This window comes from Quercus robur, chromosome 5 (genome assembly GCF_932294415.1).
Source record: "Quercus robur chromosome 5, dhQueRobu3.1, whole genome shotgun sequence".
NCBI classification, from domain to species: domain Eukaryota; kingdom Viridiplantae; phylum Streptophyta; class Magnoliopsida; order Fagales; family Fagaceae; genus Quercus; species Quercus robur.
This window is the reverse complement of record NC_065538.1, coordinates 55321918-55347774: the sequence shown is the minus strand read 5'-3', so window position 1 is coordinate 55347774 and position 25857 is coordinate 55321918. Positions and strand designations below refer to the sequence as shown.

Here is a 25857-nt window from a genome sequence, read left to right as displayed (position 1 = left end):
CCAAGAATATTTTTTAATGGGTCATTCAAATTCGTGTTGAAGAGGTTGATAAGGAGCTCTTAGTAAATAATTTTTTTTCATCTTGATCATTATAATAATATTGATGAGATCTTTTGTAACCTATAATCCAAAGAAAGATTTTTTTTTAAGTCAACATGAGTTCTTTTAGATAATAAATCTTAGGTAGGAGATAAATCTTGCGGTATATGTGACTTCCTTATCAAAAATTTATTGATAGTATTAGCAAAAGAATTAAAGATAAATTATAAGTTCATTAGGCATATGTTTTCCTAGTATAATTAAAATATTAATTATTATTGCTAAGATTAAATCTTGTAAATTATCTATTCTCTATTACTATAATAAAGTTATTAGTTATTGTTGTTAAGTGAATTTTAATTATTATTACTTAGAATACTCTAATTCATTATTTATTAGTTTTTGTTGTTACTCTTTTCAATTATTTTATTTAACAATTGAACTCAATTGTGACAATTTACAGGTTTTTGTAATTCATTAAGAAGAATTTTGTCGTGTTTTTTACATTACTATATTAAGAATTCAACGCAACAATACAATCATTAAAAAAAATGTCTTCACTCTTCACTGTCTCACGTCCCACTTCCACTATCTCACACTTAATTTTCTTTTAGTGTTTACACTTTACAGCTCATTTAATTGTCTTTTTATGAGATTTAAGATCAACAAATTACTAATTTTTGTTGTTGGACTTTTTTTTTTTTTTTTCTTGAGATTTTATATCAAATTGGTTTGATGTTGGGTTTTTTCTTTTTGTTTAAGAAGGCCAAGATAAATTTTAGTATTGAATTGATTTTTTCTTTGGACTTAATTTAGGGGTTCAAAATTTTATTTTAAGCTATTCAAAACAAAAATATTTTAAAATGTTATATGTAAATAAAATAAAAAATCACAAGTCAGGGGGTTCATTTGAACCCCCTGAACACCATGTGGCGCCGCCATTGCTCTCCCTCTGCTCGACGTCTCTGCCTCACTCTCCGATGAAACCCAGGCCGGAGCATCAAGCCAAGCCGATCTCTCTCTCAGTGGTTTTTTTTTTTTTTTTTTTTTTTTTTTTTGCTGTGATTTGATGGTGGATTCGGCAGTGGTGGGTTCAAATGGTGATGGGCGGATCGGTGGTGGCGGCTTCCGATGGTCGGCCTATGGGTGGCTTCTGCTGGGTGGGTCGACTCTTATCAACCTATTCATGCTTCTGAGCACGCAATAAACAATAAGTGCAAAGCCTTTCTTACCGATTTCTCAAAAAATAAGTGCGAGCCTACAACAATGTAGTGCCATAGGCCCAAGCATAACAAGCCCACACCCCGAAGGGCCCGAAGCCACTGCCAACACCCTCTGGGTCTGGACCTGCTTATTGCTCGGCCTCATCATCCACGCCTCTCAAAAATACCCATCTGTTTTGCTCTCGGGTTGAACTTGCTTGCTGTTGTTGATGATGATTTGCAGAAACTCATTTTGTTGCCAATTCTCCTCCTTATCATTAGGAACGAGTCAGGTAATTTGTTGGGTCACTATAAATTCTTTCTTTTTCTTCTTCTTCTTCTTTGTGTTGCCTTTAAGACTTATTGTACAGTCTCATCAGGTTAAGAAAACTGAGGTGGAGGTGTTGTTGATGGGGTTCAAGCTCTCAAATTGCACCCTTTTCACTACTACAAGCTCCACTATCCTCACTACAAAGGCAAGCACCAATTTTTATTTTTATTTTTATATTTAAAAAATGAATATTTCAATTAGAGTTAGTTAGTTTGTTAATTTATTGATCTTTTATATCTTCAAATTTGTCCCCTGTAACATGTAGGCAACAATGAATTCCCAAGTCAAATGCTCCGTTAATCAAAGTGGACAACTGATAACTAATTCTAAAGCTGTTGAGAGGTACACCCCATTTCTATTCCTTCATGTTTATCAACAGTTTCTGTTTTTAAGCCAGTTTTACTTCCATTATCTTGATTCATTGTGTAAAAATGTTTGGTTGTGCTGTGCCTGTGCTTGTGCTTGACTTTAACTCTGAATGAAATGTTGGCATGGTTATTTTCTTTGGCTAATGAGTTTTAGTTCTAATAAACTTCCTTCTCCCATGAGAAAGTGTGGAGGGTGATTTTGTCGGTTCAAAACTCACTGGGTGCCTGTGTAACTTACAAATAAGAAAAATGTTAGCATTGTTGTTTGGAAAATAGTTGTCGTGGGTATGATTAATTTTTAGATTTTCACAGTTGCTTCACCTAGATTTCTTCACTTGAATACAGGAAAATGATAAATAAGGCCGGTAAGAGAGAACACCACTTGTGGAAGAGAAGAGATTCAGCTGGGTCTGGGCAAAAGGCGCTTAATCTTGTCAGAATTGTACGTTGATTGATCATTTCTTATATTTCGATTCTGTTTTTTCCTTTTGTCATGTTTTTATGTGATAATTAAGAGCACTTGCTATTAGGTGTTGATGGAAAATTACTAGTTTTAGTAATTGAACTAGATAGGTAAGTGTTAAATTTTTTCTATAACTTCTTTAATTGGTTGGATGTACATTTTAAAATACAGGTTTCTGGGCTTCCTAATGAGAAGGAATCTGTTTATGGAGCATTAGATAAATGGACTGCTTGGGAGACAGAATTCCCATTGATCGCAGCAGCTAAAGCTTTAAGAATCTTAAGGAAGAGGAGTCAATGGAAGCGAGTAATTCAAGTATGAAACACCTATTCCTTTACCATCTGCTGTAGTTAATCTATAATGGCATGCTACAACCTCTATGAACTCGGTTACTATATCAGTATATTGCAATTGCAGATTATGATGTTCCATTAGAGGGATGCTCCAGTCACTGTAATTCATTTTGCAACATCTATATAGTTACATTTAGTAAGGTGTACGGTTCAGACTGGTTAGAGCAGAGACCTCAACCAGCCAGACTCCCTTGAGTCATTATTGTTTGCTTGTAAACATAATAACAGATATAGTTGATGGCATGAACTAAGTTTGCTCGCTGTAGTACCAAGTGCAGGATGGCCTGACCTCTATGTTAGGCAAAGCCATTAAAAGGTTCGTTCCATTGGCTATGATAACTAAAGGTGCCCACTGCCCAAATTATTTGCTTGGCCCTTTCTTTTATAGTCTTTATCTTGGGATAAAGAATTTAGATAAATTTTGTAGACTGTAATGGCCATAATGGGATTATACCTAAATCAAGTGTCTATTATTTCTTTAGGTATTGAATTTAATTCACTAACTGAGACCTGATGAATTAATGTCTTCTCAATCTGAGTTGGTTTGTGTTGCTTTAGCAATAGCTACGTAGTTCACTAGATATTGACTTAGGCAAGGTTGGTTCTAGGTTGATGATGAACAGAACTGAGTTGTATCACTGATGATTTTGCCATTCAAATATTAACTGCACTATCAAGCTGCCAATCTCAAACATGGTGGAAGACAAGAGGACAGTAATAAAGAAAGGAAAAGGAAACACTGACAGTTATGCCAAGAGTCTTGTGGCTCTGTGGCATTACCCAGTTCTTCCTACTGGAGGAACCAAAGTTCGAATCCCCTTCACCTATAGATGTAGTAATTTATACACCTGCATCAGAAGATAAATCAAATGATTGTATGCTCTTAAGGCTACTTTCTTGATAATCATCATATTAAATGAATATATATATCAATTATGTGATTTATTACAGCTCATATAATAATTACTAATCTTCTGTAAGGTGGCCAAGTGGATGTTGAGCAAAGGTCAAGGGGCAACAATGGGAACGTATGACACCCTTCTACTGGCATTTGATATGGATCAGAGAGTAGATGAGGCTGAATCTTTGTGGAACATGATTTTGCATGTATATACACGCTCTATCTCAAAGCGGTTGTTTTCTAGGATGATTTCTTTGTATGATCATCATAACATACAGGATAAGATAATAGAGGTAAAAGGAATACCATGACACTTGCAATATCACACCTTGCACAGATTCTATTCATGATGCTAAACTTTAATTCTTTTTTAAAAATTCAGGTTTTTGCAGACATGGAGGAGTTGGGTGTAAAACCAGATCAAGATACTGTCAGGAGAGTCGCACGTGCCTTTCAGAAATTGGGACAAGAAGAGAAGCAGATGTTGGTTCTTAAAAGGTACCAGTCTAAATGGAAGTATGTCCACTTCAAAGGTGAACGGGTGAGAGTGAGAACAGATGTGTACAACGAAGATAATGCCTGAACCAATTGAAGTTGGAGCTTTGGGCATCAAGATATGCCAGGTCTGTCTTCCCTCTTGGACCTTGCTAATTAGAGAAGACTACTATTGAAATTTTATGGTTTTTGCAGCTAGAGATCATTATTTCAAGGTATTGTTTTGGTTGAGACTGAGGCAAGCATGCCCGCCACTGATCATTAATCAATCAATACTTGTTCCTTTGGAACTTGTGGTTCTACTACATATTTTACTTACCAACACAATCTGGACGGACCTGTTGATAGAAATATGTACAGAGGATTCTTATTCATCATTCAGGTCATGTTTTCTAACCCCCAATCAATTCTAAATGGTTTTGTTGTAATATAAATGTACAGATAAGGGGCAAGATTCCCCTTGACTACAAGCTAAAAGAGAGTTTTGTTTAAGATAGAGGATTTCTATTCATCATTTAGATCATGTTTTCTAACCTCTAATCATTTTTGAAGTACATAAGGCTCCGCTGTATTATTCTGAGGGAATCAAATGCTTTTCAATGGATGCATTGAAAATAATAAAATTGTGATGTTGAATGTATAGAACTAGTTCCAGGGTGCGCTAACCACAAACGTGTTAATGTGAGTGGAGAGGGGAAAATAGCTTTAGAGCTTTAGATCATTTCTGCAAATAATGTAGCACAGTTTCTTTTTTAGAATCTTCTCCATTTCGGAGCATAGTTTCTTTTTTAGAATCTTCTCCATTTCAGAGGGATGAAATTCATTTGTGGCATATGAGTTCTCTCAGAGCAACAGAGCCACATTCTTGGCCCAAAACAATGTAATGGTTTCTGTAACAGTGTCATACTAAGAACTTTGCTTTTTCAGTTTTTACCTTTGCAGGAAGTGGACTTATCATGACATATTGGAAAATTATTTATACCATTTTGGAACTAACATTTTCTCTTCTCATTTGTATGGCAGTTCCAGTAATGAATTTTACCTGTAGAATTCATCATTATGTGTGAAGAGAGACTATTGCTTTCATAGTATTGGAATAATCACTTCATGCAATGACACATTTCTCTCTCTCTCTCTCTCTCTCTCTCTCTCTCTCAACATTTGACACCCATATTTCATGACTCAAACATCAACGTGCTAACGGAAATAAAATCATCTACTCCTGCTAAAATGTTGCCAGAAAAGATTTTCCTGTTATGCTTCATTTATCCCTTTCAACAATAAGATTATGATGTTAATTTGTGCTATTATCTGAAAATTTAGCTCAGAATATCTTGTGCTTGAAAGAATTCAATCTGAGCTTGAGAATTTCCAGAGCAGGATTAGAATATGATTGAGAATCCTTGTACAAATAAGGGACATCCCAAGTCTTGTTGTTCATGTAAACGTATCACAAATTTCTATTTGCTCAAAATAAGCCTTTGGGAAGCAAATAGTAATTGCTTATCTTAAAAAAGAGAAGCAAACAGTAGTTTTTGTTTATAAGAGCAGCTCCAACAGATGTTCTATCTCTATTTTTTGGAGAAAAAAACTCACTATTCACCTTCCAATAGGTTCTCTAAACACAAAACTTTTCCAATTTTTTTTTTAAGTTGCTACAGTAGTTCTCTTAATTTAGAGAACACTGTAGCAACTCTATACCCTTATTTTATTTTAAAAATTTACCCAATGATATTAATTTATTATTCTTTCTCTCTCATCCAAATGTTTTTCCTCCTCTCTATTGTGCTCTTTGGTTTCTCTTCAGAATACATCAACGCCACACCATCAACTTCTTCCTCAAAATCTTTAGAAAACCACTTGTGGCAAGCTTTACCAGCCTCTTCAAACCCAAAACCCATCAGCACTTCCTTCTTCTCTCTCTTTCTCAGATCAACATGGAGACAACCCCATCAGATCGATGTGGTTTTTGTGGAGAGGTGGTTGCTACGGTAGTGAGATTGGCGCAGTCGTGGATGGTGATGGGTTTCTAATTGGTTTTTGATGATGGGTTTTGGCCGTGGGTCGTTTTGGTCATTTTTTTGGTTGAATTAATTTGGGTATGGGTGGTGTTTGTGTTGTTGATGGTGGAGATTGTGTGGTAGTGGTTGATGGGTTGTGGCTTGTGCGCAGTGGCTTTTTTTTTTTTTTTTCTTTCTTTCTGGTGGTGGTGGGTTAGATGAGTGTGGGTGTGGGAGTGGTTGGGTTTTGTGATTGATGTGGTGGTAGTGGTGGGGAGTTGTCGTGTTGGTTGTGGGGGGTAGGGTGATTGATGGTGGTGGTGGTTGATGTGGGTTTGCGATGCAGTGGTAGTGGCGTGGTGGTGACAGTAGTATTGTTGTGATTGTGTGGGAAAGATTAAAAAAAGAATGAAAAAATAATATTTAAATGAGATGGAGAAAAGGATAAAGAATCTGTTAGAAGATGTATTTGAAAAAGTAATAGGTAAAAATTAAATGTTATTGTTTATTGTCCAAATAGTACAAAAATATGGAGAAATTGTAGGTGATGCCCTAATTATGGAAAATGTAAAACAAGACCGTGACATTTCTTACTGCCACAAGCCCTTTACAAATACTTTGCTTATAAATAATATATTTTTTCTAATAAATGCTCCTATAAATGGGACAAGAACTATAAAACACATTGGATGAGTCTTACTCACCAAGAAATTATGTGTGCGTTTGCGTAGTGGCCAGTGTGCATTTCCAGCATTTGCATTTTTGGTTGGGTCCCACGGCACTGTTCACAATCCAGCCAAAAACACAAAAACACGCATACCAATGCATTTTTGGGTCCCACAGCACTATTCACATATTTAAAAATTATTTTGCTATAATGTTTTCAGCAATAAGTTTTCAGCAAATAAACAGTATTCAAACATGCCCTATAATTAACCTAAAGACACTGCCATTGGGCTTCTTACAAAATGGACTCCATCAGTCCAAGTATACCCCCCAAAAGCATACTTATCCTTGTGAGGCTTGCTGAGCATGTCAGTTTGCACAGTGATTGTGAAGCTCTTCTTCTGTCCAACATGATTAAAGAATAAAATACTTGGGGAGGCCTTGACGGAGAATCCCAAGGGTGGTCTGGCACTAAAGAAGTACACACTCTTGCTAGGACCAACGTTTGTGACTGTCCTATTAACGGTTACGGTGCCATTGAGTTTGTGGATTGCTAGGGATGGATAGTTGAGGTCGATTGCTGTTGGTAGTGCTTTTGGACACTTGAATGTTGGGTCAACTTTCTGGAGTGAACTATTAGTGCTGCAAAAGTAGAGAAGGTAGTCTGTATATGAAGCATCATACACTAGACCAGGGTCTGCTGCTTTTGTGGGGCGCAAGTGGCCAGACCCATATGCAAATGGTGTAGCTTCATTGCCAGATTCATCAGTCAATGGCAAACCCAAGTTGTTTCTTAACGTAGCTGCGAGTCAGAAATGTGAAACATTAGAAAATGTAGGCCGTAGCAATCAAACTAAAGTACTAACAAGTAGAGCTTAAGTCACATAATATAGGGATGACAAACTATAACTAGGTGAAATTGAGTCCATTTCACGGTTAAGATTTCATTTTATTTCCTAAATAATGCACAATGTCACGTTATTTAAAATTTTAAATGTTGCACTAATCTATTATCTTTATATTGTAATATTTAATCTGAATTATGAAATGAATCTATTTTAAATGGAGAATTTTTACCCTAAATAAATAAGACTCACTTCCAATTACCCAATTCAGGAAATGTAGTCACATATTCACACATTCATACCTGTGGTCATGAGGGCAGATCTTATTGCTGCACTACTCCAAGTAGGGTGAATTGCTTTGAGAAGTGCAGCTGCAGCAGACACATGAGGGCAAGACATTGAAGTTCCAGAGATTATATTGTACTGAACAATTCGGTTGTCTTGATATTGCAACCTTGTAGGAGGATCGGCCTCGCTCCATGCCGCCAGTATATTCAGTCCTGGAGCTGTGATGTCAGGCTGCAAACCACATCTATAATTAAAAATACTGTGGATATATTTATGTTAAATCTGTATGCTAGTAAAAAAACCAAGAGGAGCTCTGAGATCAAAGAAAATAAAGGGTACAAATTTATTTACCTTGAGAATACTAGGGTCAATAACATTAGGACCTCTACTAGTGAATGCTGTCAAGGTAGGTGCTGGCTTGATATGTACCAAGGTTTTCCCAGGTATGATAGTAGCCATTGGATTCTTGGTGGAGTTGATGTATTGATAAATTTTACTTGCATCGTCATAAGTCACAGCTGAGGCAGGAAGCAAATGAGCATCACATGCTATCTCTGCTCCATTTGCAACACTGTTTCCAAGTATAAAACCAGCACCACCAGCCCTTTTCACTTCTATGCCTTTTCCAACTCTTGTCCCATTACCTCTCATGCACAACACTATCTTTCCCTTGGCTTTCTCGGGGGAAAGAGAGCCAGGAAGGCATTGTCTGCAACAATTAATTAGTCCAATTTTAAACAGAGTCATGATTAACTCAAAAATGAAAAATCTATCTTTGTAATCAAATAAAACAAGAGCCAAAGCCAGAGAGAAAAATTACCCCAAGTCGACTTTGGTCACGTTTGGGTTAACTATATCTCCCGCGTATGCTAATGGGTACAACTTTTTCTCCATCTTGTATGGAGTCACAGTTTGGCCCTAGTAATAATAGTTAAAAACAAAAGTGTGAATTGTGAAACCAACCCAAGGTATATAAAAAAATAATTTAAGAGACTGAAAAAAAAAAAAAAAAAAAAACGAATTTGTATATTGTACATGTTTGATTAATTGATTACTGAGCATTTTAGTACATAATAGATACTACATACCCTTCATTTTTATTACTCTTTTTCTATAGAAAAGCCTCCCATAAATGATATAATAAATTACTAATGAAAACATAAAATTGGTGTCTATAATTTTGGTCAAATTATATTTCATTCCTGAAATTTATGGACTAAAATAGTATGTCAATAATATATTTTTGCTTAAATTGTTCATAATTTGTCCAAGTACTCCTTACCTCAAATTTCATACCATTTCCAAGCAGAACAGGAGAGACAAACTCACGGTCAATACTACTAGCACCAACAGTGATAATCCACGGAGCCGGGTTGGATAAAGTTGAAGGTGCAGGGCCAGTGTTACCTGCACTACATGACACCACAATGTTTTTCTTGGCAGCATGGAGTGCTCCAATTGCAATACCATCCTCAGCATAAGGATAAGGTTGTTTAGTTCCAATGGAAAGGCTTAACACATCAACACCATCAGCAATGGCATCATCAATGGCTTCCAACATGTCTTCCTCAAAGCATGTGTTCCCATCTGCTTTTGAAGCGCCCGGTATTGGCCAGCAAACTTTGTATATGGCAAGGCGGACAAGTGGTGCCCCACCTGAGGCAGTGCCATGAGCAAAGCCACCAATGGCTGAGGTTCTATGAACTCTTCGACCTCCAACTGTTGAGGTAGTGTGTGTACCATGCCCATCTTTGTCACGGGGTGATCGATAATCCTCACTTGTGTTTAAAGAGCCATAGTATTTCTCGTAACTCTTAAGGTAGTATCGAGCTCCAATGAGCTTCCTGAAAAAATGTCAAATGAATTATGATTAGTAGTGGATTTTAATCCCCATCTTTTATTTAGTTACTGAATAATATAACAGTTTTTCATTAAAATAAAATAAGATTCATTTTTAAAAAGTACTGGAGATAAGCCAAACCCGAATACAAAATAGTGATGATTTAGTAAGTTACAAATTATAAAATAGACTAACTCACTGGTTTGGACTCACTCAAAGTAACGCATCTTATCAAATTTGGAGATTTTAGTTCCCTTGAAGCAATAAAATATTTCACAAATGTATAGTGTGTAACGTGTTTTTGAATTTTGCCTTTAAATTTATTGCATTTAATATGAAACATGACATCAATCCATTTCAATGACAAAAAATTATTTTCAAGTTCAAAGTAAGTATGGAAGGAAGTAAACCAGTGAAATGAAAGGCAAATTTCACTCAAAATTATACGAGAGATACTTTACTATATAATTGTGTAATAAAGAGGAAAGAAAACCAAGATTTGATAACTTTTTCTAAAGCTTGTCTCTTACTCTCAATGTGCTTCAAAGCGAGGCTCTACTCTATGGGGTTAGCTAGGTAATGGATGCGTAGCGCAACCTAGTATATAGCTAAGAAAAATATGATTCAACCAATAAGTTTGTTTTACTTTTTCTAGTGAAGATGGGGGAGTTCTAATTTCTAATTTCCTTTGATTGTGCTTCTTATCATTCATTGACACTTTTTTTTCCTAGTGAAGTTCTGAAATTATAAACACAATAGCAATTCGTTCCTTTTTTTTTTTTTTTTTTTTTTTTTTCTCTTCTTCAGAGATCCTTTTTTCTATTCCAAATAGTGGAATCCTTAATTTATCAGAATCCCTATAAGCTCACTATATGAATGTAATTAATAAACGAAAGTACTGGTAACATACTTTCATACAACAATGACAATTGCTTTTTCTAGTGATTGTCCCATTCCCCCCTGAGACATGACATCTCACTAGTAAGCATATTGACACCGCTAAGATAAGGTTCAAAAGGACAGGTCAGTTCATTCACTAGCTCATTCCTTGAAATGATCAAGAAATGTCCATTCATTGATTGAGGGCATTAATGTTGTTTATTTCCTCTATAGGTCCACCAATTGTGGCTCAGTTCCAAACCCTATATGACCTTAGGCATTGAATAATGAGAAGAAGCCAAATAAACCGACTTTAAACCCATTGGGCCATGGAGTACTGATAAAAGCTCACAAGATGGGAATGAGAAGAAGCCAAAACCAATTAAATCACATATTTGTTTGATTCAAAGGGAAAAGGTGTAGGGATCTTCAACACAGCAATAAATACTTTCTATACAATTTAACCACAGAAAAATCCAACATAGCAATTTATAAACGACACCAGTAGGACAAAATGCAGGCCCATTGGATAGTGCCAATCAGAATTGCCTTTTGTGATGTCTTGGAAAATGTCCAAGATGCACAGGCTAATAAGTCTAATGTCCTTGAGTGTAAATCTAAATACAATGAAACAAGGTGTCTGTTATAAACTTATAATTGGATAGCCTATGCATAGTATTCGATCTTTAGTACAATAGATTATAATAATTTTTAGCAAAAGAAGAAAAAAAAAGAAAGAAAGGTGTTGTATAAAAATTAATTTAATTATGAACCTTTATCTTTCTTTTTCTTTTTTCTTCAATAGGAGCTTCCTTGGTATATAAGCATAGTACTAAATTCTCTCTCAAAAAAAAAAAAAGAAGCTTAGTACTAATTTTCTTTTCTCTCATATCTTAGTAAAAAGAACTTATTCTAATTTCAGTCAAAATGTTCCTAGGTGCTAGGGGTGAAGAATGTTTGGCCATCTGAAAATGACATGAATTTTAGAAAAAGCAACCGATCAGGTTGAAAATTGAAATTCAAAACAACTTTGATTCAAAGAACTACACATGCATGGGCCATTCACGAGAAAGGAACTCATCCATTCAAAGATTCCCAAGTGTGGGACAATGCAAAAATTATTTTTTCACAAGGCAACATATGCCTAGCTTGCACCATTAATTATAGCTTGGGAAAAGCCAAACTGGGTCGAATACAAAATCACTAAAGCAACAAAATATTTATAAATGCTAATTGCAAAAGCTCCTATGCAATGCCGTACTGGATAGGATTTCCAGGAGCGCTTCTAAGAGATGCATGCTGAGTGGCAGTTCAAACTTCAAATTATTATTGCAATTTCTTAAGTTCCCTAGTGTTATTAGTGAGATTGTGGAACAAAGATATATAGGGTCCGTTTGGATATAACTTATTTTTGCTGAAACTGAAAACTGAACAAATATATAAATATATATATATATATATATATATATATTTATATATATCACTCCTCATAGTCATTTAAGAGGTAAATTGCCCATTTTTATTAGTTTATTTAGGGTCCGCTTGGATACAACTTATTTTTATTGAAACTAAAAACTGAAAACACTGTAACAAAATAATTTTTAAATATGTGAATAGTGTTGTGCGATCCATGAACAGTGTGTGAACAGTATATGAACAATGTATTTTGTCCTCTGTATAGTAAATTCATGTGATTTTACTATTCATACGCTAAAAAAAAAAAAAAAAAAAAAAACTGAAAACGTGAACGTAGATCCGCGTTCACTTAGGTGGGGGTTGGATTCGGCTTATTGCGTCAATGTTTTGCTTTCAACGCGTTTCAGCCTCTTTTTTTTTTTTTTTTTTTTTTTTTTAGCCGCACTTGTTGACTTTTTGTCCGTGAACAGTGTATTCGTACACTGTTCATGGACTCACAAATTCCACTTTTCAGTAACTTTTTCATTAAAAATGGGTCTCATGATACTATTCACATATTTAAAAATTATTTTGCTAAAGTGATTTCAGTTTTCAGTTCCAGCAAAATAAGTTCAATCCAAACAAACTCTTAGTTAAAACTTAAGTTACAGACTTACGGCTAGAAAAAAGAGAGATTTTAAGAAATTGTACCTAAATAAAATAATAATAGATACTATTAGATAGGTAGAGGTAGATAATTAAAATAAGCTTGAAAAAAAAGGAAGTAAAAAAAAAAAAAAAAAAAACAAATAAACAAAGCATCAATGGTCATATCAAGAAGAAATCAAATTAACCAGCATGTTCCAAACTTATAGAATTTAAAGAAGCACTGCTCACTCACCTATTACAATTGGATGAGTTAAAAGCAACTCCTGTTTGGCATATTCCTTTCCATGATTTTGGGACAGGTCCCATCCCTTCATCACTGAAGCTCTTTGATTCTGGCCACACACCTAATCAAAACCACACTCATTACATTCTATCACATATATTGCCCTCATCCACTTGACGATGGTGTGTGTCTATATATATATATATATATATATATATATATATATATATAGCATACACACATATGGGCTACTAAACTACAAAGATAATGGTAGTATTTTCACATGTCAAACAGTAACGCGGCCAGAAGTATATGAATTCTAGCTTGAGTTGAAACTGGTACGTACCACTATCCAAGACCCCCACTATTACTTCTTCGCCGTATTTAGCTTTGGACAGTAAGTCTCCTCCGCTCCAGGGATACTTTGGTTTTGTATCTAAGCCTAAAAACTCCCATGACCTTGTGGTATGTAAAGAATACTTTCTTGGGTTGCTCTGATACACCGATACTACTTCCTCCAATTCTGTTCAAAATCATTGTTTCAATATTAGATATATATATCAATAAGAGAGATTAATGATTGGAAACAAACGCATGTGGTGTTTTTGTTTACCAGATAATTGGGAGGCTTCTTCGGGTGTGAGCAATGCTGCGAAGCCATTGATGCTATGCTTGTAGCTGTAAATAAGGGAGGCTCTAGCTTCTTCCTCATTCTTTTTTACAGAGAGCAAATATGAATGATGGGTGTCTTTTATCTCATTCAATGTATTTTCTCCACTATGCTCTCCAAAGTACACTATGTAAACCTGTGGTGGCCAAAAACATTGTGTAAAAACAAAACATTTCGTAGAATAATGAAGCTTAAAAACAAACAAAACAAAGCGATTTGCTTAAGAAAAAACCTGTTGTTCTACACATGAGGCTAAGAGTGGAAGCAGGAGGATGAAGATTATGGGGATTCTCTTCATTGTTGCTAAAATGCTAATAGTATCTTAAACTCATGTATAACTAGTATTTATATATGTTCAGAGAATCTTTTCTTTCTAAAGAACAAACCATTCTCTCTAAAAATTAATCAGTCCCACTTTTAGAGTTTGTAGTAGAGAGGGACCTGGATATTGCGCTGTCTGATGAATATTGTGGACTATGTATAAGCTTCCCTTTCATATGGAATCATGGAGTTCTCTTTTTTGGTAGGCCGTAGATGGATTTACAGTCTCTCTCTCTCCATAATTAGAAGATTAAAACTGAATGGTGTTCTTAACTCTACCACACAAACTATTAACATCCCCTACAGATCCTACCCATATATTTTTAGAGGGCTCGGAGCCTCGGATTAAATTTACTGGGTCATAAACATTTAAAATTAGTTTGACTAATAAAAGCCGTGCATTAACGGACATAATACTAGAAGAAGCATACTATAATTGGTGAATGTGTCCTTAAGATACACATTAACAAATCCATTTTTAGAAAAATTTTATTGGGAATTTAAAAAGTTTCCCGATAAACTTTTTTCAAAATTGGTTTACTAGTTAGTAAAATCCATAATATTTTACTACGGAAAATGTTTGGTTTCAAACCTTGGGCTTTAACCACTAATATGAAAAAAAGTAATAACATGTTCCGTCATGTGCAATGCAAAAAACACACTTAGTTGATTGGGTTATCTTCCTATTGGCGGTTGAGCCAAACTTTATCTTTTTACTTCAGGTTAGCTTTAATTGTGAGATATCTAAAAATGACTTTTAATGGTTTACATTGTACTAACAATGTAAACTTATATTGTGTTAGAGTATTTTTATAAATAAAAATTTATGTTTTATATATTCTAAATATTGATTTTTTTTTTTTTTTTTGGAGAATCAAAATATTGAATATATGATCAACAGGTATTCACTGCCTATTTGATGCTATCTATATGTTGAATAATGTCATTTAGTAATAATCCACATTAATTTACATTATTAGTGGTTGAAAAACGTATATTGGTGCCAAATAGCAATTCTTTCCAAAGTTAACTATATTAATGATGTATTAAATATATATGAATTACTTGAGTTTGACTTTCTCATACTTTCCTTAAAAAAAAGGGACTTTCTCATATAAGTTGGCAGGCAGCTACTTAACATTTTTCTTAAAAAGCTACTGAACATTATTGATCCAAGCAATAGTAGAGGTTATCCTATATGGCCCTTCTTAGTTAGGGCCCAACTTTCCCCAAGCAGGGTTCTTTGCTATCCCCACCACCTTTCTCAAAACCAAATCTCCTGGCGCTAGCGGCCTCAACTTCACACCTTTACCATACCTTTACTTAAGTCTCTGTTGATAATGTGCTAGTTTTACTGCAACCACCTCTCTCATTTCCTCGACCACATCTAAGTTGTCTGAGAGTAAATGGTTATTTTCTTCAACATTGAACGGATTCATTCTTAAGGTTAGGAATCCTGATTCAAGAAGAATTACCGTTTTTGCCCCATAAGTCATTGAAAAAGGAGTTTTCCCTATTGTTCTTCTGGGTGTAGTTCGATAAGTCAACAGTACATGGGACAATTCATCCACCCATTTACCTTTAGCATCATCTAATCTTTTCTTCAGCCTTGACACTATAACCTGTTGGTGGTCTTAGCCTGATCATTCCCTTGAGGATAGGCAAGTGTGGAATACCTGTTCCTGATCCCCAACTCCCCACAATATCTTCAAAAGGCTTTACTATCAAATTGAAGACCATTATCGGAGATCAATGTGTGAGGAACTCCAAACCTTATGACAATATTCCTCCAAATAAACTTCTTAGCATCCACATCCCTGATATTAGCTAGTGGCTCAGCTTCCACCCACTTGGTAAAGTAATCCGTCCCGACAAGAAGCCACCTTCGATTCCCCATAGCTCGGAGAAATGGTCCCACTATATCCAAACCCCACTGGGCAAATGGCCAGGGGCTGGATAATGGATTTAGGACTCCCCCTAATTAATGAATATTCAGGGCATATCTCTGACATTGGTCACACTTCTTCGCATGGGAGGTTCTCTACTTACTCGGCCACCAATATCCCTAGGTGAGGGCTCTATGAGCCAAAAACCTACCCCCCGTGTGACTCCCACATATACCCTCATGTAACTCTTCCAGCAAGGATTCCACTGCTTCAAGATGCACATACAATAAATACGGCCTAGAATAAGAGCGCTTGTACAACTTTTGCTCTTTGAATAGCCAATAACGAGGAGCACTCCTGTGCACCTTCTCTGCCTTACCCTTGTCCTTGTACAACAATCCCTGCTTTAAGAAAATTATTATAGGGTCCATCCAACTTGGCCCCACTTGGATGCTATGTACCCCCACCAAAGGCCCCCCTTGTGAGACTAGAGCTATCCATATCCTCAACAATAACAACCCGAGGAAGAATTGATCCCAGATAAGTGGCGAGCATTACCAAAGAGTTCACATGGGAGTTATGTCTCCTAGGGATAAACTGGGCCTGAGCCCATTTCACTTTAGCAAGATACCCATGCATCCTTTCATTTTGGGCTTTAAACTCTCCATTGACCTGGCCCACCACCAACCCAGAATCTGCATACAACTCCACCACATCTCCTACTAGATGACTGACCATAGCCACTCCAGCTAGCAGGGCTTCATACTCAGCCTCGTTGTTAGTAGCCAAGAAGCCCAACCACAATGACTTCTCCATTATCAGTTTCTCAGGAATGATCAACACAATCCCTATCCCTGCTCCTTTTCGGTTAGCTACTCTGTCAATGTAAACTTCCTAGGGGGGAACAACAATGGCCGGGTGAGCACAACCCCTACTGCTTTCTCCTCCTAACCAATCATACCTTTGGTGAATTCTGCCACAAAGTTTGCTAAGACTTGCCCTTTTATAGTAGTCTGAGGCATGTACTTGACATCATAGGCACCCAACATTGTTCCCCACTTAGCAATTCTACCGTATAGTCTAATTTTCGTAGAAGAGCTTGCAAAGGGAGTTGGGTGAGCACCACCATAGTGTGAGCCTGAAAATAATGGGGAAGCTTCTTAGTGGCATGCACAATGGCCAATACTGCCTTTTCCAAAGGTAGATAACGTGCCTTAGCCTCCTACAAGGATTTACTAACATAGTAGATTAGTCGTTAAACCTCATCCTCGTTTCTGACCAGGACCAAACTAACAGTATAATTGACAACTACCGGGTATGCATACAACACTTCCTCCTTCTTGTGCCTGGATAGGATTAGGGGACTTGAAAAATACTGCTTGAGCTCCTCAAAAACTGTTATACACTCCTCGGTCCAACGAAAGCCCTTCCACTTGTGAAGAAGCTGGAAAAAAGGATGACACCTGTCTGCAGACTGAGAAATGAACCTATTAAGAGCTGCTGCTATCTTGATAATTTTTTTGTACTTCTTTGGGATTCCAAGGAGGGTGCAAACCATTAATAGCCCTAATCTAATAGGTTGACCTCAATCCCTCGGTGCGTTATCATGTAACCTAGAAACTTTCCCAAGCTAACCCCAAAAGAATACTTAGATGCATTCAAGCGTAGCTTATGTTCTTTCAACACCAAGAATACTTCTCCCAAATCCACCAAATGCTATTCTGTCTACTGGTTCGTTATCACCATGTCATCAATGTAAGCCTCCATATTCCTCCCAATTTGTGACTCAAACATCCGCATCACCATTCTCTGATACGTGAATCCTACATTCTTAAGGCCAAAGGGCATCACTCGTTAGTGGTAGTTCCCATTAGGAGCACGAAAAGCTGTCTTCTCCTGATTAAACAGTGATAAGGGTATCTAATGGGACCCCTGGAAGGCATCCAAAAAACTCATTCGAGGATGCCCTACTATCGCATCCACCAACTGATCAATCCTAGGGAGGGGAAAGGGGTCCTTCGAGCAGACTTTATTTAGATCAGTGAAGTCCACACACATATGCCACTTCCTATTTTTCTTTTTTACTTCCACAGTAGCCAACCACTCAGGGTAGAAGATCTCTTTAATTGCTCCAGCTTGTTTCAACTTGTTTACTTCCACCCTTACTGCTTCAGCATGCTCCTTGGATGAGCACCGAGGAGGTTGCTTACGTGGTGTGGCCTTAGGATTCACATTTAATTGATGACATATAAACTCAGGATCAATCCTTGGTATATCGTAAGTGCTCCAAGCGAACACATCGATGTTGACTTCTAAAACTTCACCAACTCTGCCTTTTCCAATGATGGTAACTGGGATCCCACTTGAAAATATTGCTCCTCATCCTACGCTATTACCACCTTCTCCAACTCCTCGGCCAACTCTCCACGCGCCTCAGCCTGCTGCCCCTCTACGAGGCCCCCTTTGGTTGCTACAGGACCTAATCCTTTGCTACCACAACAGGATTTGCAGGATGTTATGTAATTGCAGACACCAAACATTGCCTAGCCATTGCCTGGCTACCAATCAACTCTCTCACTCTTTCTTGAGTGGGATACTTGACTTTTAGATGCAGGGTTGAAGACACCGCACCTAAAGCATGAAGCCAAGTTCTGGCCAAGATAGCTATACAGGGGGAATAGGCTTTACAATGATGAAGTTGACCTGTACCTCCTCGTCCCCCACTTGTACGGGTAACCTTATCATTCCTTGGGGAACCAGCATCCTCCCATCAAAACCCATTAAGGGTGAATCATACTTTTCCAATTCTTTAGGTTTTAGATTTAACCCCTTGTACAGATCAGGGTACATGATCTCCACCCCGCTTACTTGATCAACTAGAACCCTCTTTACATCATATCCGCCAATCCTAATGGTAACTATCAAAGCATCATCATATGGCTGGAAAGTTCCCTCCTTATCCTCCTTAGAGAAACCCAAGATAGGGGTGACCAAGACCTTAGCCCTTTTAGGGGCCTGGTCTCTGGCCTCCAAGTTAGAACCCCCACCCACGGAGATGACTCTGGAACCTAACCCCACATCATTCCCCAACTTGGCAAAGATCCCATTAATAGTACCCAATGCCGGCCGAGGAGCACCATCCCTATGGAATTCAGCTCCTAAGTGCCCAAACTGCCTTGTGGGCTAATGTAAGAACCGATTAAGCTTCCCTGCCTTCACCAATTAGTTCACACAATGTCCTGCAATCCTCTGTATTATGTCCTTTGTCCTGATGGTAATGGAAAAAGAGGCTTTGGTTCCTTCAAGATGGGTCTCCACCGATCTTATTGGGCCATTTGAAAGAAGGTTCATTCTTTATTTTCTCCAGTATCTGATATACTGGCTCTTTAAACAACGAGTTGACCAATTGAACCCCCGTGGATGACATTTGGTTAGAAAAATCCCTTATGGGGAGATTACCTTGGTATCCTCTTTCTCGAGGATCCCTCTTCGCTAGGAGCATTTTAGCCTTACCATTTCCCTGTATCTAGTCCCCCTCTACTCGCTTATACTTATCTATGCGATTTATAAGTTGGCACATGTTCAAAACTGACTTCATCGTTAACGACTTCTTTAATTTATGCTCGGCAGGGAGCCCAACCTTAAAGGTTCTCACGGCCACATCCTCAAAGTTCCCATCTATCTCATTATATGTTTCCCAATATCTATCCGAATAAGTCTTGAGGGTCTTTCCCTCCCTCATGGCCATGACAGCAAAGAATCCACTAGCTTGGGGACTTTATTGTAAGTTATGAATCTTGTCACGCCCCAAACCCCTAAAGGTCCAAAGCATAAGAAAGACATCTCAAAGTACCTGTAAATTTTTTATTCTTTTTCCTTTTTGACAATCCAATCCACAAAAATTATATCAAGTACTAATATTAAGAATTATCATAATAATTCCATTGAATATACTCTCAAAGTAAGTCAGAGCTCTAAGCATTAATTACAATGACCATTGGCCACAAAATAATAGAGGTCTGAATAAATAATTACATATCAACAGCTTGTCCCATCAATGGGAATAAAGTCACAATCACTATAATATACAAAAAAATGAGTCAAGCTTATTCTAAGATGTACAACATCTAATATCTCCATTACAAAAATTCAGCCTCCATCAGTAGTTAGTCTAACTACTGTTAGCCACCAAAAATTTGTCTCAAAAGATTGTTGCCTACTCTGAAAAGTTTATAAAATAATGGGATGAGACAAAGCCCAGTAAGTAGTATATTTAATAGGGGTGGGGGAAATGCAAGTTTCATCTTCAATAATAATAATCTGACAAGAATAATCTAATAATGAAACACAAAGTTTCTCAAAGTAAATACCTTAAAACTATATACTATAATCTGTAAGCACCAACAATACAATTTCCAAAACCATAATATCTAACGTAAGGTAAATTATCACAAATATACCAAACTACCACATAGACCAGTCAGGAGATCCACCCATTCACAACTGGCATGATATTGTCCTCTCTGGTATGCAGACTCTTGGCCCCATGGACAGCAGCCTCACCCATACCCTCAAGGTTTTTCTCTCCCCCCATGGGCAGCAAAGAGAGCGCGTCAAATAGGACCTCTCTTGCATGTGGTCTCTTGGCCCCATGGACAGCAGCCTCACCCACACACAATCAAGGAACCTCTTCCCCCATGGGCAACAGGGAAGAACGCGTCATCCAAAGTGAAAGGGCATTGACTTAGATTTGATTCTATTGTCACAAAGACTACGGAGACCAAATTGGGTGATCACCGGGAAATCATACATGGCATGATGTTAAAACCACATAAACTCACAGGTTACATTACTTTGAAACACGTAGTTCATATCCAGGTAGTTTCAAAAAAACCTTAAATAATCTAGCTTCTACAAAGTTTGTAAAGTTTTCAACTTCATTCTTGTCAAGAGATTTCTATCAATTTCCCAAATAATACAAGACAAGATAAGCATCTTTGAATTTTCTAACATACCATAAAGTTCATGATTTCCTTATTAAAGATTAAACAAAAGATGCTCATTTTTCCATATCAACAATTCATGCATTTCCCCAAATGTAATACCAAATATGATGCACTTTTCATATATAATAATATACAACAGGGTCACAACACAATACTTTTAAGAAAACATATATCCATATATAATTTTCCAAAATGTGTTTGACCAAAAACAACATTTATAAAACATGGTTATTTTCCAAAAATCCCTTTCAAAAGTTACTTACCTCGCAACTGCAAAATCCTAATTCTCCAAGCTCCAAGGAGATTAGCTAGAACCTAAGCAATATCAAGTAAACCTATCACAATAAGTATAGAGCTTGAAATTGCATCTAGCCACAATTTAGGAATTGCCAAATAATCACTTAATTAGGCAAGCCTAGAATTTAACCTCATCAATAATAATATATTCCACTTCCATAGTTTCTCAACAAATTGATTCACAAGACATCAACTCCAATTTATAAAGTTGGCCCATTTAATATCATCTCCGATATTATGACTAGCTTCCATAAAATTTACACTACATCATTAAGAGACCCATGAAAGAAAAATCAAAATATCATCTAAGATAAGAAATTTAGAACTTCAACTAACTCCAAATAAACCCAATGTCAATGGAAAAATTAAATTCACCAACCATCACATGTTATAACTTAAAACCCTTAAATTTTTCCACCATACATAAACCTTAAGTAGTCATCAATAGCACAAAATATATACCCACTCATCAAATAATTCCACCAATACAAAACCCATACATAAAAACACATAAATATCACTTCCAATGCTCATAAATCACATAGGTATCATTATTAAAGTTTAGATAAAAATAACCTCAAGCAAAAGTGCAAAACCCACCAAAAAGATGAGAAATTTTTACCTCAAAAAAAAAGGATGTGAAGGTGTTTATGGGTTCCCAAGAATTTTCCAGTGATCTTGCCGGAAAAATGATGGTGGAAATGGTGATGGTGGTGGTGTGGAAGTGCCAGTGGAGAGTTTGAAGGAGTGAAGAGAGTGTTCTTCCGAAAATGAAAAAGAAGAAAAAGAAAGAAAAGAGAAGTGAGGGAGTGAGCCGGCCAAAGGAATGAAAAGATGAGTGAAAAAGGAGTGGTGGGTAGTGGGGTTAGGTGGGGCACGTGGGAACCATAAAAAATATGACCTTACACTTTTTCTTTTTTTTTTAAACTGACGGGACATTACAAATCTAGAGCCAAACGCTCTCGTCAGCTACTCAAAGGACCCAATTGACCCCTCCTTAAAGGCATCAAACCAATGCATAACTATCGACCCAAGACTGGGAGGGAACACTTTGCACATGAGAGCTTCGTTATTGGAATGCATTGCCATCTTCTAATTAAAGTGACTAGCGTGCTCCACGGGATCAGTCCTCCCATTATAAATGGTAAACGTTGGCTGAGAAAACCAATGAGGAAGCTTGGCCTTGTTAATCCTCCTAACAAAAGAAGACTTGAAAATTTGTTGTAGGGCTTTACTCATAGCATCATTCCCCATGGTATGTTGAGAAGGCCCATTTTCATGTTTGTTATTACTTTTCTCCAACTTGTCCTGGCGTGAAGAAGCCGAATAGGACTCACTAAATGGAGTTCTAGACCTATGTCGATATGAGCGATCCATACTTCCCCTTGAACCCTCACTTGATGAGGAAGATGGACTCCTTCTATCATGCTCCCTACGCCTTAACTTCCTACGCAGGCAATCTACTTCCTGTTGCAACTTTTGTGTCTCCTGAACATGTGAAACATGACTCCTAGTCCCTGAGTGACTCCGCTCAGTACATTCAGTATGGTAAGACTCCACCATAACGCTTGGGGTATGTTGCCTATCCCTCCTTCTCTCCAAGTTAAGAAATTGGTTCTCCCTTTGTGAGCCGACCGATTCTTCCATAGCCTGGCCTACATTAGCCATAACTACTCAAGACAAATCCACAGCACCTTGATATTCCCACAGATGGTGCCAATTGTAAGGACCAAAAACTCTAGTGGCCCAAGCCCACTTAGAATAGTGGGTTGTACAGTTCAACCTTGGCCTAAATCAATAAAATTTGTAAGAGAGGAAAACAAATAATAAGAGAGGGCCCTGCCCGAGGATGAAAATAAGGAAGAAAGGGCCAAAATTATAGAATAGATGAGCAAATATCTCCCTACAAGCCTGCCTGAGGAGGCCAATGTTATATAGAAAATTACACTGTTCACTCTCTTCTCTCAATGTTCTTCTTGTTTCTTTTCTCTTTCTCTTTGATACTTGTGTCTGACCCCCCCCCCCCCTTTCTATGAAAACCATCTTTTTCTTATATACTCCCCCTTCCTTTGCATCCTGACCTTCCATCTTTACCTCCCCATTTCTCTTTATGACACTTGTCCCTTTAAACATCTGAAAAAGGTGGTAGATGGAGTTTGCTTAGCTGTGAATTACACTGTTCAAGTCACTTCCTCATCAATGCAGTTGATAAAGTTGTTGCCCACCATTTAATGCGGAGGCAACAGGCTACTTCTCTCTGGAAACTTCCCCTACTACTCATGATTCTCTTACCTCAGCCAATCCTTCCCACCTGGAGCTCCTAAAAGCCTTTTACCTCTTCATCTCCCCTTCTAGAGTGAACTCCCTCCTCAGGCATATGATGCCCCACTGCCAACACTACAGCCCAACAATCCCTTCTTCGGTCCTCGAGCCCCCACAGGTTCATATTCTTGATTATCATCTCCTTCTAATGACAAAGTAATATAAGTCAAGTTTTTTTTTTTTTTTTTTGAGGGGATAATGTAAGTCAAGTTGATTCATCTAATATTATTATACACATTAAGAATTACACAAGAGACATAATATAATTTCTTATAAATGTTTTAAAATGCACCGTGCATTGCATGGAATATCAAATAATAAGTATGAAGGGGTGCTTACAATGGTGAAGCCAGAATTTCGGTTTAAGGGAGCAAGATTAAAATAAAATATTTAAAAAATTAATTCAATTTTTTTTATTAATATAGGAAATATTACTTAATTTATTAAACAAAAGATTTAACTTACATTTCAATGGGCGACTTTGGCTTATTACTTATTAGCCCTCATTTGCAAAAAATTTAACCTATATATTAGTCCTCTTTTAATAATATTTAGGACTGTAGCTCTGTTTTGGAACTCGATTATACTAAAATCGAGTTCTAACTAAATTCAGCTAATGTAGTAGTGGCTGATGTGGCTATTTCAAAAATAACATGGAACTAGCTTTTTAGAAATTGAGTTCCTTTTAAAATATTTTTCCATAGAACTCGATTTTACTATTATTGAGTTCCACCTGGAAATTATAGAAATAGCCACATTAGCCATTGCCACCTCAACCGAATTTAGTTAGAACTCAATTTGTGTGAAATTGAGTTTCACGGGTTCCAAAACATGGCTACCGCCCTAAAATATTTCAAAGGGAGACTATTTGGCTAAAATTCTCGCTAAAGATAGCTAATCAGCCAAAATGCCCATTACAACATAACATAAATTTAAGTTATATAATTTGTTTTTTGGTGGTTGGATTTGAATTTATTTTTTCGAGCCTAGTGTTTACATATTTCAAACAAGTATATAATACAAATAAAAACAATCAATATATAGTCATTAATATTTAAATTTAAAAACTTAATCTAAATATAAGATATTCACCATCATACACCCTTGGTGCAATGGTTACTCTACAAGTATAAATACTTGTGAGATGGGGGGGTAACTGGTAAGAGATGGAGTTCAAGTTCCAGAAGGAAGCTTCACACGCAAATATAAAATATTCAAACGGATAATTTGAATACCTAAAAGTAAAAGGAAAAAAAAAATTAAGTTATTAATAGTAACAGTATGATTATATACTTAAAAATTTTTAAATGTTCATTTTAAAGAGGTTGCACAATGGTTTTATTATTAAAATTACTAAAAAGTATTATAGATTTTATTTTCAACTATCAAAAGATTCGTTGATTGCAAGAGCACTTAAAAAGTATATTACATTGTATAAGGTTTTTTTTTTTCTTTCATTTATATAGAAAATGAAATGTAAAATTCAGCGCATTTAGTTAGGAATCATGTCAATAATGTACTAGTTTTAGGGCCACATATTAGATTTATTTATTTATTTGACTACATTAGGAGAGTCAAAAGTTTTTTTCATATATTATTAAACAATTAGAATCTTAATTTTTAATAACCCTTGGCTCCGCCACCACCGGGCCTACTGGCCCAAGTGGTATCTAGTCATCTAAGTGACTTCAAACTCAGGGGTTCTAGCCCCTGCATAAACACTTATCCAAAAAAAAAACCCTTGGCTCCGCCCTTGTGCTCAAATGGACCACCAAATCCACAGCGTGCACAAGAGAATTGGCCCAAAGATTGTCGATTTTGAAAAGTTTAACTTATGTACGGAATTATTTGTTTTGCATAGTTGTTTTACGAACATAATAAAATGTCATAATATTTTTACAACAGTTAAAGTGTCAGTCCATCATAAATTATAATAAAATTATATAAAACAATAAAATATTATACAAAAACTTACCACATCTAAAAACATAGATGTTGTAAAATATTTGACATTTTGCTGTGTTCTTAAATTTTCTCGTTATTCACTATGAACAATGCTTAAGAGTATATCAAAGTTGTGTATTCTATGTTTCAATTATCCCATACTTATGAGTTGATATTGGCATGTCACATATAATGTAATGTGGCCCCAAACCATATCTCTCGGCTCATGCAGTCACCTTTCAAGTTTAACAAACCCCAAACCATCTCTCTCGGCGTGTTTGCGCGCAAGCACAATGTCAACTACTGGACCGTTCTGGTACCAATGCCAATTGCCTTTTTCCCAAGGCATTAGATTAGCTATTGTCTAGCTGTAGAGAGAGTTCTTATAAAATTGAATACACATTATGAGTTGATATTGGCATGTCACATATAATGTAATGTGGCCCCAAACCAT

At 36.6% G+C, this 25857-nt stretch overlaps 2 protein-coding genes and 2 long non-coding RNA genes across 9 annotated transcripts; 2 read left to right on the top strand and 2 right to left on the bottom strand.

Annotated features, from left to right (window-relative positions):
- Positions 1–1144: 1144 nt before the first annotated feature.
- Positions 1145–5462, top strand: LOC126726357 (pentatricopeptide repeat-containing protein At4g18975, chloroplastic). Of its 6 annotated transcripts, none has more exons than XR_007655840.1 (8): positions 1149–1534; positions 1613–1717; positions 1838–1914; positions 2286–2382; positions 2575–2718; positions 3738–3950; positions 4050–4280; positions 4348–4663. XR_007655840.1 is itself a non-coding variant. In XM_050431586.1 (8 exons), the coding sequence occupies exons 1-7, from the start codon at positions 1472–1474 to the stop codon at positions 4238–4240; spliced, it is 900 nt and encodes a 299-aa protein (XP_050287543.1). In that variant the 5' UTR covers positions 1184–1471; the 3' UTR covers positions 4241–4280; positions 5176–5462. The 6 variants fall into 6 exon arrangements, 5 of the variants coding, with proteins under 5 accessions (XP_050287545.1, XP_050287543.1, XP_050287542.1 ...); XM_050431586.1 differs by lacking the exon at positions 4348–4663 and adding an exon at positions 5176–5462 and having other exon boundaries at positions 1184–1534; positions 4040–4280; XM_050431585.1 differs by having other exon boundaries at positions 1185–1534; positions 4040–4280.
- A 1494-nt stretch (positions 5463–6956) lies between these two features.
- On the bottom strand, positions 6957–14019 carry LOC126726356 (subtilisin-like protease SBT5.6). Its single transcript, XM_050431582.1, has 9 exons — positions 13860–14019; positions 13571–13763; positions 13304–13480; positions 12967–13078; positions 9234–9795; positions 8772–8869; positions 8303–8660; positions 7966–8182; positions 6957–7620 (listed from the first exon to the last, which is right to left on the bottom strand). The coding sequence occupies exons 1-9, from the start codon at positions 13923–13925 to the stop codon at positions 7085–7087; spliced, it is 2319 nt and encodes a 772-aa protein (XP_050287539.1). The 5' UTR covers positions 13926–14019; the 3' UTR covers positions 6957–7084.
- LOC126726358 (uncharacterized) lies at positions 13292–14133 on the top strand. Its single transcript, XR_007655841.1, has 2 exons — positions 13292–13422; positions 13574–14133. It is a non-coding gene; the product is annotated as an uncharacterized LOC126726358 (long non-coding RNA).
- A 5628-nt stretch (positions 14134–19761) lies between these two features.
- Positions 19762–22200, bottom strand: LOC126726355 (uncharacterized). Its single transcript, XR_007655839.1, has 3 exons — positions 21760–22200; positions 21104–21155; positions 19762–20055 (listed from the first exon to the last, which is right to left on the bottom strand). It is a non-coding gene; the product is annotated as an uncharacterized LOC126726355 (long non-coding RNA).
- Between the last annotated feature and the right edge of the window lie 3657 nt (positions 22201–25857).

What these genes read in the sequence shown, in the direction of transcription:
- LOC126726357 (XM_050431586.1), top strand. Translation starts at nt 1,472, where the DNA reads ATGATGATTTGCAGAAACTCATTTTGTTGCCAATTCTCCTCCTTATCA. An exon ending in AATGGAAGCGAGTAATTCAA is followed by an intron (nt 2,719 to 3,737) that starts GTATGAAACACC and finishes ATCTTCTGTAAG; the next exon opens with GTGGCCAAGTGGATGTTGAG. An exon ending in TACAGGATAAGATAATAGAG is followed by an intron (nt 3,951 to 4,039) that starts GTAAAAGGAATA and finishes TTAAAAATTCAG; the next exon opens with GTTTTTGCAGACATGGAGGA.
- LOC126726356 (XM_050431582.1), bottom strand. Translation starts at nt 13,925, where the DNA reads ATGAAGAGAATCCCCATAATCTTCATCCTCCTGCTTCCACTCTTAGCC. An exon ending in CCTCATGTGTAGAACAACAG is followed by an intron (nt 13,764 to 13,859) that starts GTTTTTTCTTAA and finishes TGGCCACCACAG; the next exon opens with GTTTACATAGTGTACTTTGG. An exon ending in GAAATGGTATGAAATTTGAG is followed by an intron (nt 8,870 to 9,233) that starts GTAAGGAGTACT and finishes TATTATTACTAG; the next exon opens with GGCCAAACTGTGACTCCATA.